Consider the following 15,570-nt stretch of genomic DNA (forward strand, 5'->3'; position numbering starts at 1 on the left):
CTTTTTGGGTTCCTTTTTAAAGAGACACAGGAGAATAAACTTAAACGGAATCTGACACTGAAAGAAATAAAGCACTCTGACTGAACTGCTCAGTAGTGTCAACCAGTCATCTGCTCATTTCCATTTTTTCTTTCTCCAACCCTATCACAGTGACTTGCAGCTCATTCTAAGCACCAGGGCAACAAAAAACAATCTGGCAGTTGTGCTTAGCACAGCAAATGCAATGCCTCTTGATAATAGCTTGCGCCGCTATTTTGCTACATCTGTCGAGAATAGACAAAAGGATCCTCTGAAGATTTGACACAAAAATGTCAACTATCGCCACCCCTGCAAAAGAAAAATGATTTGAACCTACATGTGAAAGTGGAAAGGCAGACCATTCAAGTTTAACCTTTAGGAAAAAAAGTAAAGTTTGAGTTATTCCAGCTTAGGTCTCTCTCCATGAATAATTTGGAATGGTTTCACAGCAGTGATGTGAGCCAGAGGTCTTGGCCAGACATGCGGGTGGTGCTGTAGATGGCACAATTAATGGCACAAAGGTCTTGGGAGTATTTTTTCTAATGGAGCACTTATGAAGCACTAAAGGGGATAAAGTGGTCGCACAATACATGGTGAGCTTTGAATGTCCCCTTTACATTACATTTTCTTTTCCTTATTTGGCAGACTTTGGAAAGCTGTGCCAAAGACAGAAGCACCCTTCAGGTGACCCTTCCATTATGAACAGGAAAAAGGAAAAAGTGACTCTCCTTCAGACAGTGTTGGTCCATCTAATGGGAGGGCTTCGAGATTGGATCTCATGGGGGTGCAAACTGCTGCTGGCACTGGAGAGCCTGCCTTAGATACTCACCGGAGCTGAACTGTAGGTGGGATCAAAGTATATGAAAGGCTCAGCAGAGTTGTATTGGGTCCAGTGTTGCCTTGAAAAAGCATTTATGTGAGTCACGAGGCCCACTGCTTCAGGCTTATGGGCTCTTGTAGGATCTTTGGACTTACTGCGGTAAAATGTAACCTGGCAGCCTACGTGTACTGACACACACAAAGACAATGCTATGTGTATGCTATGCCTGTGTGTGCAGCAATTGATTGATAGTTTGAGATCGAGCATGTGAAGGTGTCCGGTGACTACTAAAGCACTGGGTCAAACTAAAATAAAACAAATAAGGCAGAGCTGTGGGAAGAGCAGAGGCAGAGATGAAAGAGTGGGTGGAAAAACTCAAATTTCTTACATCAATGTAGTTGGCATTGACGTAATCAGAGCTGGGGTCTGCCAGCAGAGAGTGGAGCTTGACTCGATGGCGATCGTCTGGAATGAAGAAGAACTATCAGTTGGTTTGTGATTAGGAATGCAAACTGCATAATCAGGTGATTTCTCTGAACAATCTTCAATGTATTGGAAAGCCTGAATAAGAGATCCAAGTGTCACAGTTTGCTCCACTCCAATGTTAACATCCTACAACTGTTAAAACCTGAGGGAAAATACAAGCTGTCACAGCATTAAAGAGATGATTACAACCTCTGGTCCAATAAAGTATGGACACAGCAAAATTTAAATAAAACACAATGCATGACTTACAAATCGCATAAACTAATATTCTATTCACATTAGAGCATAAAAACAAGAAAAGTTGAGTCAGACATTCTCTTATCTCATTAAAAATATTGGCTCATCTTGAATTTGATGGAAGCAACACTGGTACTGGGCCATGTTTCCACTGTGCAGCATCTCCTCTTCTTTTAACAACAGTCTGTAAACATCTGGGAACTGAGGAGACCAGCTGCTGGACCTTTGGGAGAGGAACGTTGGCCCATTCTTGTCTGTTATAATATTCTAGCTGCTCAGCAGTCCTGGGTCCTCTTTGTTGTATTTTGTGTTTCATGATGCAGCAAATGTTTTCAGACGGTGAAAGGTCTGACCTCTATTATGAAGCCACGCTGTTGGAATAGGTGCAGCATGTGGTTTAACATTGTCTTGCTGAAATATGCAAGGCCTTCCCTGAAATAACGCCATCTGGATGGGGGCACATGTTGCTCTAAAACCTGAATATACCTTTCAGGAATGATGGTGCCTTCGGGATGTGCAAGTTGCCAGTTCCATAGGCACTAAAGCCCCCCATAATGTCAGAGATGCAGGCTTTTGAGCTGTGTGCTGATTACAAGCTGGATGGTCCTTGAGGGTGTGGTGCCCATGAGTTCCAGAAAATATTCCAAATTATAACTCATCTGACCACAGAACAGTTTACCACTTTGCCTGATCCCATAAAGCTTTAACCCTTCATTTGCAGATGGCACCGTGTACTGTGTTAACAGATAATGTTTTTTGGAGGTGTTCCTGAGTCCATGCAGTGATTTCACTCAGTGCTGTCTGAGTGCCTGTAGATCACAGGCATCCAATTCTTTTGCTTATGGACCACAAACTTTTTTCAGATTGCTGAGCCTCTGTCAATTTCCTGAGAAATGTTGCATCTCTAAGGTATTTTTTTATACTCAATCATGTGACTGATATGTTGTAATTAACCTAATTATTTGCAGCATGTCCATCCAGCTGTTTCTGTTCAGTACCTATTTTTCCAGCCTTATGCTGCCCCCATTCCAACTCTTTTAAGACATGTTGCGGCCATCAAGTGTGAGATAATTTTTTTTAATTAAATAGTAAGATTTCTCCCTTTTAACAACTGGTATGTTTTCATTGTGAACAAAATGTTGGTGTATGAAATTTGTAAGTCACTGCATTCTGTTATTTACCTTTTACACAGGGTCTCAGTCTTTTTGAAATGGAGTGGTACTACGTTTCCGTGCACTAACCATCAATTTCTATCCAAATAAACGGTTAAATAAAAGTGAATGTAACTCTTGCTGGTAAACCATCTAAAAAAAATGAGGTTGCTTTGACTCTTTGCTGAAATAAAACTGCTAATCAGAAAAAGTTGGGATCGTAGTGCAGTGGTTCTTTCTTTGACTTAACTCCTGTTCAGGCAGTATGAACCCGAGATATTTCATGTTTTCTTCTTATCAACTTCATTTAATCCATTTTTGCATTTTAGGCTTTTTCCTTCCCTTTGCATTTCCTTTCCTTTTTCTTTCCAAGCATGCATGAATACTCACGGCTTAGCAAGCTGTCGTGCCTTCCTTTGGTCTTGTCTTTCTTTTTTGTGACATCCCAGCCATCAAAAAAACTCTGCAAAGTCAGAAATGACAAGTTTAGAGAAAAATAAACAAACGGAGTGTGACATGTCTTTAGTTCACCTCGACTCTCGCAGAGTGAAAGATTTAGCTCTGTCGCTCCAAAGCATTACCCTGAGGTCTGACTGGCTTCTGTATCACCTCATTCTATCAAGTCACCAACCGACATCTGACGCAGCGTAGCAGGGAGATACTAAAGCTGAGAGATGGCACGCAGGCAGCACCGACAGCGCGGAGGTGGCCCGCTGCAGTCTTTCTCATTCTACATGCATCGTGAGGCTTGCCATGTTTTACTGCAATATCTGTGACAGTTGTTTACAGTACAACACCAGTCGACAAAATCTACTGCTGTGGCGAGGTGACGAGGTGAATCTAAATTGATACTGCGAGTGAAGAGCGAGCAGCAGGAGAACAAAGACAAAACTGTTGAAATGTTTAGCTCTTGAGGACTGATTTGATCTGGATGTTCTTTTGCTTTTTAATTTCCAGTTGGATCTCTTTGCTGTATCGGTCGGCACATATAGGCTCCTGTATAAAAGCATGCCATCTCTCATCTACAATAGCCCAATTTCTCCCTTATCTGGCAGGAGGTGCCAGATTCAGACCACCTGAGGCTCAGGGTGACCTGGGGAGCACAATGTGATCAGGCGATTAAACAGCCACTGCACTGTGTACAGGCAATACCTATTCTAGTCTTGTTTAACCAATCAGAATTTGCCCTGCACCCCTGCAGTTTTTGAAATAACTATGTGTTATCTTCATGGAGCTTTATTTTTTCCCATAATCTCTGATCGATACTCCGAAAGCACCAATTGATTTGATCCAAAATGTCAAAGTATCTCTAAGAATTAGGAATTTGGGAATAAATAACAAATAATTAAAAGTGAAGTTAACTACTTCATGTTATCAGGATATGGCTAACATAAAAGATGTTGAATGCAAGATGCAAAATATGTTTGCATCTGACGGTCTCTATGAAGTTTCTCCATAACCAGTGAAACGCTGCCGCACAGTTTCTGAGATCATTCAGAAACTGTCACGTCTAGTAAAAGAGAACTGACGAGTAGCTCACTGATCTTTAAAAATGGCTTTTTGAACATGTGAAAAAGTTGTGCAGCTAGCTAAAAATTACAGAAACTAAATAAATACTCTATGGGCACTGTCCTCACTTTGTGTCTCCTTGCATGGACGTTTCCAAAATGGCACTGATATTTAAAGCAAATTTGTTGCTGTACGGTGGTAAAGACACACTGTAAAGGTGTGGGTAATTGCTAGCTTTCTCTACAAGCTTGTCTTTAAAATTCCCGCCATTTTTACTGCTGCCGACCCTATGATCCTACATCCATTCAAATTTGTCCCTACACTGTCCCTGTGTACATAGTGCACCTTGCAAACGCGTACGGTTAATGTCTGACGACATGCGCAAACAACGCTCCAAACAATGCAAGATACACAAGACACTCGTGATCAAACATACTGGTCCGTACTTAAAAGCCAGTATAATTCTAGCCTTAGTAAACTTCAGCTTGAGTATCAGAGCTGACAACATAGTTGCAGCTGCATTTGTGACCACAAGATCAAAATCCAGCTTTAAATACCCTTTCAAGTATCGCCTCTCAAACTCCTGAGAAAATCTTCTGTCTCTAAAGCTGCTGAATGCTCCTCTGTGTTGATTAGCTTCCTTTATCCTCATGCTGTTTGGTGGGTTTATGAGAGATTTGGGTGCTGAAAACTCCCTGCCTGCTGCAGTGTGAAACAGTCAATTAGTGTAGCCAGTTAAAGAAAAAATAATGAGCTATTCAAGGCAAATAAGTTCTGTTAAGTTCACGTGAACCGCAAAAAAATTAGGTGTGCAACTACAAGTTACATCTCACACAATTCAAATAAAAATTAAACATAAAATATATAATACTGCGCAAAAGCTTTGAGCCATTTCTTATTTCTACATAAATATCTACCATGAAAACAGGAACCGGGTGCAGTTATTTATTGAAACATCATCAAGGGAAATACAGTATATAAGGCAAAAAAGAGTTTGTACAATTCTAACAAGTTTTTAAGTCAATATTTATTATGAGCACCTTTATTCCTCAGCACAGCCTGAACCCTCTTAGAAAAGCTTTATGTCATTTCTTTAAGTAGACTTCAGGAATAGTTCTCCAGGCTTCTTGAAGGACATCCCAAAGCTCTTCTTTGGATGTTGGCTGCCTTTTGTTCCATTCTCTGTCAACATCATCCCACACTGCTGCATCTTTGTATTTCAGGTCTTTGGTGTAATTTTTCCACTTTCTTCAGGACATCACTTTCACCTACTATAGACAGTTTTTTTTCGGCCGGATACTTCTTCTGTTCTCCACTTGTCCAGTCTCCCCACTTTTTTTTAAGGACACACTGTACGGCATGCAGAGATATGTGTATTTTTCAGCTAAAAGCTCTTTGGGAATCACCTTATTGGTGCCCATCCATCCATCCATTTACTATACCCGCTGAATCCGTCGGTCGGGTTGCGGGGGGGCTGGAGCCTATCCCAGCGTGAGGCAGGGTACACCCTGGACAGGCCGCCAGTCCATCACAGGGCCACACAGAGACAAACCAGACAAAAAACCACACACGCTCACACTCACACCTAAGGACAATTTAGAGTCACCAATTAAGATTAGATGAAACCAAAAAAAGTTTGATTTAAACAAAGAATTTGTCTTTGTGACAGGCTGCAAAGTGCCTAAAGATACAAATAAAAATTGGTCTTTTGATAATTTCACTGTTATTTGTTGACACAACACTGGTTCGTCCCTTGAGTTAGGTGCCATTTTTATGCTTTAATACTTAATCCCTTAGTGATTGTTAAGTGGCTTAACAAACAAAAGAAATGGTCAGGTAAAAGGACTGGACTGAATATGAGTGAAAGGGCCACCGATGTCCAAAGAAAAACTTGGAAAGACCTTCAGAAAACCTGGAGAACCATTGCTCAAGACCACTCTATGTAATTACATTACATTACAAAACCCCCCTCGTGGTTGGCTGTGCACTCGTGGAGGGTGAAGCACTTCCAATCTCTCACTGGCTCTAACTCCAGATGTTGCACAAAACACACTGCACCTAGACCGCACATCCTGGCTCATTCACAGCCCCCCCACAATGCCTTGAAACGTGTCTGATCAATGGCAGAGGCAGCGTGACCCAGTGGGAAATAAGGGTTATGAAGTCTGACAGCAGTGTGCACGCTGATCCCCTTCATCTTGTTTATTTCTCCAGGTGATGGGAAGCCACACAGAGGAGTGAAAAAGCGACCCATATATTGATTTTGGTAGGGAGAAATTTGTTGTGCCCTCAGGGGATGGCTTAATGAATCGAAAAAGTGCATCTGGCTTCCTGCAGGTGGATGTGCAAAAAAAGACTAATCACAACGCTTTGATGTGGAGAAGTTCCTATAATGGCAAAAAAAGAAGGCCGAATGGAGTGGCTGAAAAATTTAATTAGTCCAAGGTTACTAAACTATTGTCATGAAGACTGATAGCCTCTGCTGGTCTTTACACTGTAGGTCTCGTCACATACTGATGCTGATAACAGTGGTGGGAACCATCCCAATGGCAACATGGAAAATGCCTGAAAAGCTTTATGTCACGCACTCCGCCCACCCCTGAGGGTCCCCTTTGTGCAGTGGGACCGCAAGCTGACCCCAAAGCGACCCGAACCGTACCGTTCCGAACCGACCCGTACCGGACTGCATAGTGGGAACGAGGCTTAAGTGCCTAACCTTAACTATGTAATCTTATTATCTAGCCTTTGCCAAGTACATCTATATATAGAGTATATATATATATATATATATATATATATATATATATAGATATAACAAATATATACTTATAGTACTGTATAATTTTGCTATATTTCATTGTCATTAAGTGACTTCCAAAAGTTTGAGCGCAGTAAAAAAGCTGAAAGCGCCGGTTAGGTGGTACCCTGCACACTTAAAACTGATGCTTGGGGCTATCGACCAGATGGGAGTATTTTATATGTTTCATCCAGCATCACAAGCTTTCTTCGGCTACACTATTTATAATTCCCTGTGAGATTTTCATCTCCACCCAGAGCAGTGGTGTTGTAGTGGTGTTGCAGTTTATTTTGTGGCTCAGTTTTGAAAAACGAACTTCAACCATCTAAAAGGTCTACGGGAGTATTCAGAAACCTTATCTTGAATAAATGAGCTTAACATCCACCAGAAAAATGTATTTATCTCCATCAATTGGGAAAGAGACCATCATCTCAGAATATCACAGAGTAGACAAATACTGGAGAAGCAACCGGGCATGGTGTCCCTTTAGTTTGACAAATCTGAATTTCTACACAAACATCAAACAAAGTAAAAAACATATTTAATAGTGCAGAGGTGGACTGTTACCCGATTGCTGTGTGATTCTTCTATAAAACCTTCATGGCTGAAGATAATGTGAAACGGAGGAGAGTAGAGGCAGTTTTGGTATGTGAACCATGAACCTTTAAGTTGAATCGAAAAAGTGCATCTGGCTTCCTGCAGGTGGATGTGCAAAAAAAGACTAATCACAACGCTTTGATGTGGAGAAGTTCCTATAATGGCAAAAAAAGAAGGCCGAATGGAGTGGCTGAAAAATTTAATTAGTCCAAGGTGCATCAAAAAGTTTAGTATAGCTGCATTATCTCTGTAATGCAAATGAAGCAAAACTGCATTTTACTGATTGTTCATAAATATTAAATACCCATTTAGTCTGAAAGCAGACTGCAAAGGTCCGCAGGAATAAAGATGTGAGACTGTTCATTTAAGACATATCAAGAATTTTAAGTAGAGGCTCACTTGAATATTCTTTCCACTTGTTTTTTCTTCTCGCCTTGTCACTGGGTGTTAGAGAGAGCTCTTTCTACTGAAACCTTACAGGTTCGAACCCTCTTTGCTGAGTATGTGTGACATACATTAGATTATACAAAAGCCTGTAGGGCTTTGAGCCTTCACTTCACCTCCAAACAAACTAAATCATTTGTTTATGGGCCTAGCTTCGTGACCTCTGTCCACTGATGTAGACGATCAAACAAACTGTTGCCACAATACGACTGCACACTTGGAAAAAAAGCAAAGGCCAAAAGTACAGTGTATGGTATCTTCTTTCCTCACCTCATACTCTTGTTTGAAGCCATATCCCTCGGCCGTCTTCATCTGGTTGATGTGTTGGAGAAGGTCAGCCACCCTTACAGCAGGGTGGAGCTGGCCCGTGTGATACGGCGAGCTCTTCCTCCGACACTGACGTTGGGGCGAGCCTCCCAGCAAACTGCTGGACTCGTTGACAGAGCTGCGCTGCTCGTCTGGGAACACAAACACATACTTTTCAAGGCATACCGCTGACACAGTCGATCCTGTTCTCTTTTTTTTATATAATAATGTAAATAAGTCTAGGGGGCAGCTGAAGGGAAAAAAGTCAGCATTTCTGCTGAAATGTAAGGGCTGACTGGTGCAGCAGATTATTCAAACGGACAAGAGATTTCTCTGCTGAGAGCACCTCATGTCCTGGCAGAACAGACTGCATACATGCTTGAAAGTAAACAGAACTGAAGGTCAGGAAGGAGGGAGCTACTTTCTCTCCAGACATTTTCTCAAGACTACCCATATGTTCTTGGCTGCCTTACTTCGAGCGTTGCAGCTGTGGGCATCCATGAAGGAGTGAGCCATTCTCTCATCCTGCTGCAGAGTGCTCTGCTCCGTCATGCTGCAGTCTAAAGAGCTCAGCTTCCGACTCTTCTCCTGCCTGTAGGACATGGCTGCCTTGTTTATGGCCACCTTCTTCCTACTGTGGAGATGCAGGCAGAGAGGTGGAAGGATAGAAAGAGAGGCAGAGAGCAGTAACAGACAGAGAGAAGTGGAAAAGAGGCAGAGTGAGACAGGCAAGGAGATAAGGGAGAAAGGAAAGGTGGGCGGGTGAGAAGATGAGAAAATGTACAGAGGGGGACAGACATAAAAGGGACGACAAGATTGAAACTGCACAAGGGGGAAAGAGATTTGGTGATAGCAACAGATTGCTGTTTGGGTTGAAAGAAGAAGAGGGATGGGGAGGAAGGTAGGGGTTGACTAGATGGAGGTGGTGGGGGGGGGGCTTATTTCCATTCTAGTACTCCTTGGGCTACAAAGGGCAAGCAGGGGATAAATGGAGAATGAGGGGAGAGAGAAGTAACTTACGGGTAGTAAGGGTAAGAATAGAAGTCCCTTCTGATTAGCACGAAGAAGGAGGAAAGGAGAGAGAAGAGAGTGAAGAGAAAGAAAAAAAAGAAAAGTGACTATGGTGTATTCAGATGGGCTTCAGAGAGATAAATGAAGTGTGTTGGAATGTTCCCAGTCTGGAATTATGAATCAGGGCATTAACAAAGATAATAGGGATCATCATGTAACAGAACCAGAACCAACATGTAGAATCTGAAATTTTATGAGGTTAATATCAATTTATATCTGTATCAGTCAGTCCTGATGCAATAGCACATCAAAGTTAAAGGCTTTTAAAACGTGCATGTGCATTATTATGTATCGACAGGTAAAATCACTGAATTAAACTAAATCTTACGACGAGATCCCACATCCTTTTAGATGTCACTTCAAACTTGTGATTCTCTTTTATGTCAGCAGCACACCTCTTAGGTTCTGTGACCGCAACCTCATCCCAAGGAAAGTTTAATTTGTAATTCATTTGAACATTTATCTCAAAGACAGAAGTACGAAGGGAAATCTTTGAGTGTCTTCACAAAGCAATGTCATTTCATGTAGAAAATGTTCTTAAAAAAATCTAAAAATTGATGCCTGCTAGATGCAAGGAGGCAAAGAAAGTCAGAGAGTTTGTAAGAAAAAATACAAGAAACAGTGTCCTGGAAGATTCTACAATCAGCAGACTAACTGGTGACAGGTGAGGGTTTCAGGATTGGGTGTAAAAGGAGCATCCACCAAAGGCTTAGTCTTTCCAAGCAAGTGGCTCAACACTTTGTGCCAAACTGTGTCAGGAAATTAGGATCAGTACAAAAAATTAAAATTTCTCAATGAAAAATAGCAAAGAACTTCCGTCTTTCTACATCTACCGAGCAGAATATTGTGAAAAGATTGAGTGAGTTAAAAAAAGAGAACGCCAATTTGATCCAAACGCATTTAAAACAAATGGTCTAATTATGTATGGTGGCTCTGAACGGTCAAACTCCTCTAAAAAGTATAAACATTTCACCCATGCAAAGAAACGCAAAAAAAGTGTTGAGTAGGTGTGTAAAAATTATGACAATGTACAACGTCACATAAATCCAAGGTCACGTCCACTTATACAGTGACACTGTACGTACACAGAAGCTGTATCTTCTGATGAAATATAAATTATTATTACTTATCATTCAATGCCTCCTTCCAGATGTCCCCCATTCAATCTCCCTAGTTTCACTGTGAGCAAGTTCCTCGGGGGGGGGGGGGGGGGGGGGGGCTCATCCAGTAAAAAAAAAAAAAAAAAAACCTTCCTAACCAATTACTAGCCCATCCACCGCCACCTCACAGCTGCTCACTTCATGTAATTGAGTGGGCAATGGAATAAGGCGCCCCTTGATGAAATATTTCACACCCAGATGAATGTTCCACCAACGCCCAGTGAGCAGGGAAGAATACACTGCAGGTGAGACAGGCTACAGGGGTAATTTGCAAGTGGAAGGCAGCCAACGGCTTCAGTGCGAGCAGGCTGCATTTGAATGTGCTCAGCCGACATGCAGACCTTGAAATTAAAAGATGAGATGAACACAAAAGCTCGGCCCTGACAGTGGTGCGAGAATTTAGGATTAATGCTCTACCATTCCACTATGTCATGTTGCAATTTACTCTCATTGCAAGATGTTTTCCTCAGTAGAGCCTTGGGAAAGACGTGGATTAACTGGGATACCCGCAAACCTTTAGACCTTAGACCATAGCTACTAAATGATAAAACCCATCCAACACCGGCTGTGAACAGCCACTCACCCCTTCTTGATAATGATGACGATGGCCCCCAGCAGCAGAATGAGGACCACCAGACCTCCAGCGCAGGCCCCCAGGATCAGACCCATGTCCTCGGCATGCTGGGATACCTCCAAAGCCCTCTTAGAGTCTTTACAGGCAGCTGCACAATAAAAAAGGCAGAGTTAAGGAAGAGTAGGTTGCAGAGGAAGATTACAATAGTGTTTCTCACAAAGACAGCCATCATAGCAAATGCCTATTGGGCTGTAGCTGCTAAGCCATGATGCTCAATCAGGGGATTTAATGTCATTAATTGTTTATTTGAGGATAATGAATAAAACCAAACTATTGTCATGAAGACTGATAGCCTCTGCTGGTCTTTACACTGTAGGTCTCGTCACATACTGATGCTGATAACAGTGGTGGGAACCATCCCAATGGCAACATGGAAAATGCCTGAAAAGCTTTATGTCACGCACTCCGCCCACCCCTGAGGGTCCCCTTTGTGCAGTGGGACCGCAAGCTGACCCCAAAGCGACCCGAACCGTACCGTTCCGAACCGACCCGTACCGGACTGCATAGTGGGAACGAGCCTAACCTTAACTATGTAATCTTATTATCTAGCCTTTGCCAAGTACATCTATATATAGAGTATATATATATATATATATATATATATATAGATATAACAAATATATACTTATAGTACTGTATAATTTTGCTATATTTCATTGTCATTAAGTGACTTCCAAAAGTTTGAGCGCAGTAAAAAAGCTGAAAGCGCCGGTTAGGTGGTACCCTGCACACTTAAAACTGATGCTTGGGGCTATCGACCAGATGGGAGTATTTTATATGTTTCATCCAGCATCACAAGCTTTCTTCGGCTACACTATTTATAATTCCCTGTGAGATTTTCATCTCCACCCAGAGCAGTGGTGTTGTAGTGGTGTTGCAGTTTATTTTGTGGCTCAGTTTTGAAAAACGAACTTCAACCATCTAAAAGGTCTACGGGAGTATTCAGAAACCTTATCTTGAATAAATGAGCTTAACATCCACCAGAAAAATGTATTTATCTCCATCAATTGGGAAAGAGACCATCATCTCAGAATATCACAGAGTAGACAAATACTGGAGAAGCAACCGGGCATGGTGTCCCTTTAGTTTGACAAATCTGAATTTCTACACAAACATCAAACAAAGTAAAAAACATATTTAATAGTGCAGAGGTGGACTGTTACCCGATTGCTGTGTGATTCTTCTATAAAACCTTCATGGCTGAAGATAATGTGAAACGGAGGAGAGTAGAGGCAGTTTTGGTATGTGAACCATGAACCTTTAAGTTGTCATGTTTTCTTTTCCATGTGAGACAGATGGTTGAAATTGTACTGCTTTGCCTGAAAAGCCAGCAGTTATCCAAGAGTGAGCAGTCAATCACGTGGTATGGATCGCAATCACTTTGCATCATCTCTTAAAGAGGTCGAGTCGGATGACAGACTGATGATTGATGTTGACTTCTCACAATAAATACTGCTGTGTTCCATTGGGGGATTGCTGACAGAAAGTAGAGTACGTTCCCGTTTTTTGTTGTGCTCTACCGGGTGTTACAAGCATACATTTGCAAAACTGAACATTTTATACTGTTGACAAAAATCAGTCACTAAACACTGGAGGAGTGAGCAGGAGCTAGTTATATGAATAAGGTTAAATTAGTCTTGTGCATAAAAAGAGGTGCATTGAAAACAAAATCACCGTGAGAGGAACGGGGGGGTGTGTGCTTTGTCTCTCACAGTGTCTACAAAAAACTGCACCCCTTGATTCCACATGCGTGTGCGCTCAGCCTGTAGTTTTAGTTTGAGTCTTTAGTCTAGTCTTCAACGTGTGGAAATGGAATTCCTCTGGGATGGGTGAAAACTTCACTAAATCAATAGGAAAAGTTTATTTTAGCAATTCCCCAATCCAGTGTTATAGAATATGCATGTGGAATTATCACGACTGAACAAGAAAGAGACAAACAAGTAGTTTGGTCTGCCGCTGTATTGTCAGCTTCACACTGTTCAAGAGATACGAGTCTTCAAATGTAGCGATCAGTCTCACTGTTAAGCTAGTAGGTTGCTGGACTGTTTGCTGCTGCAAATTTTTTCAACGTGCTTGAAGTAAATCCCAGAGCAGAAAAAAAAACGAAAGGTAGAATTTTGCACACCTCAAGGGAAATTATGGGGATTCCTGTAGGAATTAAAGAACTTGCAGTTGGCTCGCATATGAACATGCACGTATGTGGAGACGAGGCCTAAACCCTCCACAGGTAAAGTACACTCCTGCACACAGATACAGGTAAAGACACATTGCTGCATTAATTTCCAACAAGACTGCCTTTACATAAAGCTGTGTCCACATTTAAAAAAAAACAACAGTTTTATGGGAAATTTGGCTAGCAATACATAATGAACACAAGTACACAGTAAGCATGTCTTTAACTTGCTGCATCTTTTAACTGGGTTTACATCCACTTCTACTGACTTATTGACACTTCCAGGAAAAATGTTATTTACCCATTTGTGGACTTTCTTTGCAGCCACAAAGACAACTCACTCTGAAATCTAATTGACTTAACACGTTATCAGTAAGAGATAAAAATATCTTCCAGCGAATTATAATGGAGTCTCTTATTCTAATCCTTCTGTAGAGTACTGATAGGATACGGATCAGAACTCTGCTGTTCTAATGTATCTGTCAGGTTGATTCAAACAGGCTGGGATGAGAGCAAAGTGTCTTTAAGGGCACCATGGATCCAGTCAGAACTCGCACCAACATCTCTCCAGCTTAAGTAGAAGTAACAAGCTGCACTGAAACAAGGAGCTTGAGGGTAGTATGATGCTCACTACGTTTTTACCTACAGATAAGTGGAGCTACGGTTACAGCTCGGCTGGGCCACGTCCGATTCCTCTGCTGTAGGAGGCGATACGCCCCCTTTCAGCTTGCTAGTTTTGTGTATTTCTGGTCAACCTCTTACATCACAGAACAAAGCAAGCGACAAACCATTTAGTTGGCAGAAAACTGATACCACTTTGAGCGGGGAAACAGACATCTTTACTGCTGTGCACGTTTCAGACGAAACTCAGTTCAGTTGGGACAAACACGTTGACATGTACTTTTAAAGTCTGGTTTCAGTGGAACAACAAAATCTTTTATAATCTTGGAAACGTTTTTACTTTGTCTCATGCCAATATCAGCAACTTGAGCTTCCACAAAGGGGAGAAGAACATATTTTGCTAAGGAGAGTCGAGGCTCTCCAGTTATCTAATAAAGAGACGTCTGCTCTCATTCAAGCTGCTGTTTTTCTGCTACAGCACCTGTATGTCACGGTCTGTATGTGTTTCTGTCTCAATGGCCATCTGAACTGTCCAACACTATGAAATATCAATATCCCTTTTCATAAATCATCACTTTAGTTTTTTCTAAAAAAAAAAGAACTGTGAATTATTTAAAAGCCTCTTTGTACATATGCCATCAAATCTTTTATTAGGCTGCCACCTCAGCGATGAGAAAACAAATCAGAGTGAGAAAAAACAAGCAGAGGGTCTCAGGCCTGTCAAGCTTGGCAGCAACATAAAGATTCGGCTACATCTCTGTGTATTCTACCAAAGCAAAGGCGCTTCATCCGGACGTGACTGCTTTTGCTGAAGAAGAAGGGTATGAGACTATATAGTGCAGCAGAACACTGAGTTTGGCTCGATGAGCTGTGGATTGGTGGTGACTGTAGCTTCTGGCAGACAATACAACCTGACAGACTTGGTGCAATCACATAAATCATGCTGGGTGAGTCATTCCGCCTTTAGGGCCGTATTTAGAAATTGGCTATCGGAGTCAATTTCATTGCACCAATGAAATCCTGCAGTGGCCATGCACAGAAAATCCATTGGGTTTAATAGAGCTGTACTAAAAGATAGTGGGTGACATGTTTTACAATAATTTTTAATATCATTGCACTGGCCTACAATTTATCAAGCACGACATATTGCATTATTCTGGACCCAGAGGAAAGAGGACGTAAGTGTGAACATTGGAGAGAAAAGATAAATTCACTGCACTTTCAATCATTTCACACTGTTTTCCTTTCCTAAATAACCCAGCCATATGTACTTTGCTGTATTTATTATCAAAGCTGAGATACACAAAAAAAATACAAATATATTTTTAAATTCTATTTGTCTAATAGAAGCTAGATATCAAACTCCAAACAACATAGATGTGCAGAAACAAATCCCGGTAAAAGTCCCAGTAAATGGCCTGGAACTGCTTGTGCCATTGAAGTGCATGTTGAACTACACAGTGATTGATCTGAGAATGGTGGACAAACTTGACATGTCACCATTCGTCAGTTCCTGTTTGTCAGGCATAGATACATAAAAGAGGGC

The 15,570-nt window shown here is 41.5% G+C and overlaps 1 protein-coding gene across 4 annotated transcripts in view; it reads right to left on the reverse strand.

Moving 5' to 3' along the window:
* LOC142367474 (receptor-type tyrosine-protein phosphatase U-like) overlaps positions 1-15,570 on the reverse strand; it is a 255,969-nt gene that overhangs the window by 38,177 nt on the left and 202,222 nt on the right. For 2 of the 4 annotated variants that reach the window (XM_075449448.1, XM_075449447.1), the window contains exons 14-19: positions 11,180-11,318; positions 9,386-9,415; positions 8,839-8,999; positions 8,330-8,517; positions 3,103-3,175; positions 1,227-1,303 (exon numbers count right to left, since the gene is read on the reverse strand). In XM_075449448.1, the coding sequence (XP_075305563.1) occupies positions 1,227-1,303; positions 3,103-3,175; positions 8,330-8,517; positions 8,839-8,999; positions 9,386-9,415; positions 11,180-11,318 (668 nt within the window). The remainder of the gene's footprint in view (positions 1-1,226; positions 1,304-3,102; positions 3,176-8,329; positions 8,518-8,838; positions 9,000-9,385; positions 9,416-11,179; positions 11,319-15,570) is intronic. The other 2 variants (XM_075449450.1, XM_075449449.1) reach the window with 1 other exon arrangement.

Source organism: Odontesthes bonariensis, chromosome 18 (genome assembly GCF_027942865.1).
Source record: "Odontesthes bonariensis isolate fOdoBon6 chromosome 18, fOdoBon6.hap1, whole genome shotgun sequence".
Taxonomy (NCBI): Eukaryota; Metazoa; Chordata; class Actinopteri; order Atheriniformes; family Atherinopsidae; genus Odontesthes; species Odontesthes bonariensis.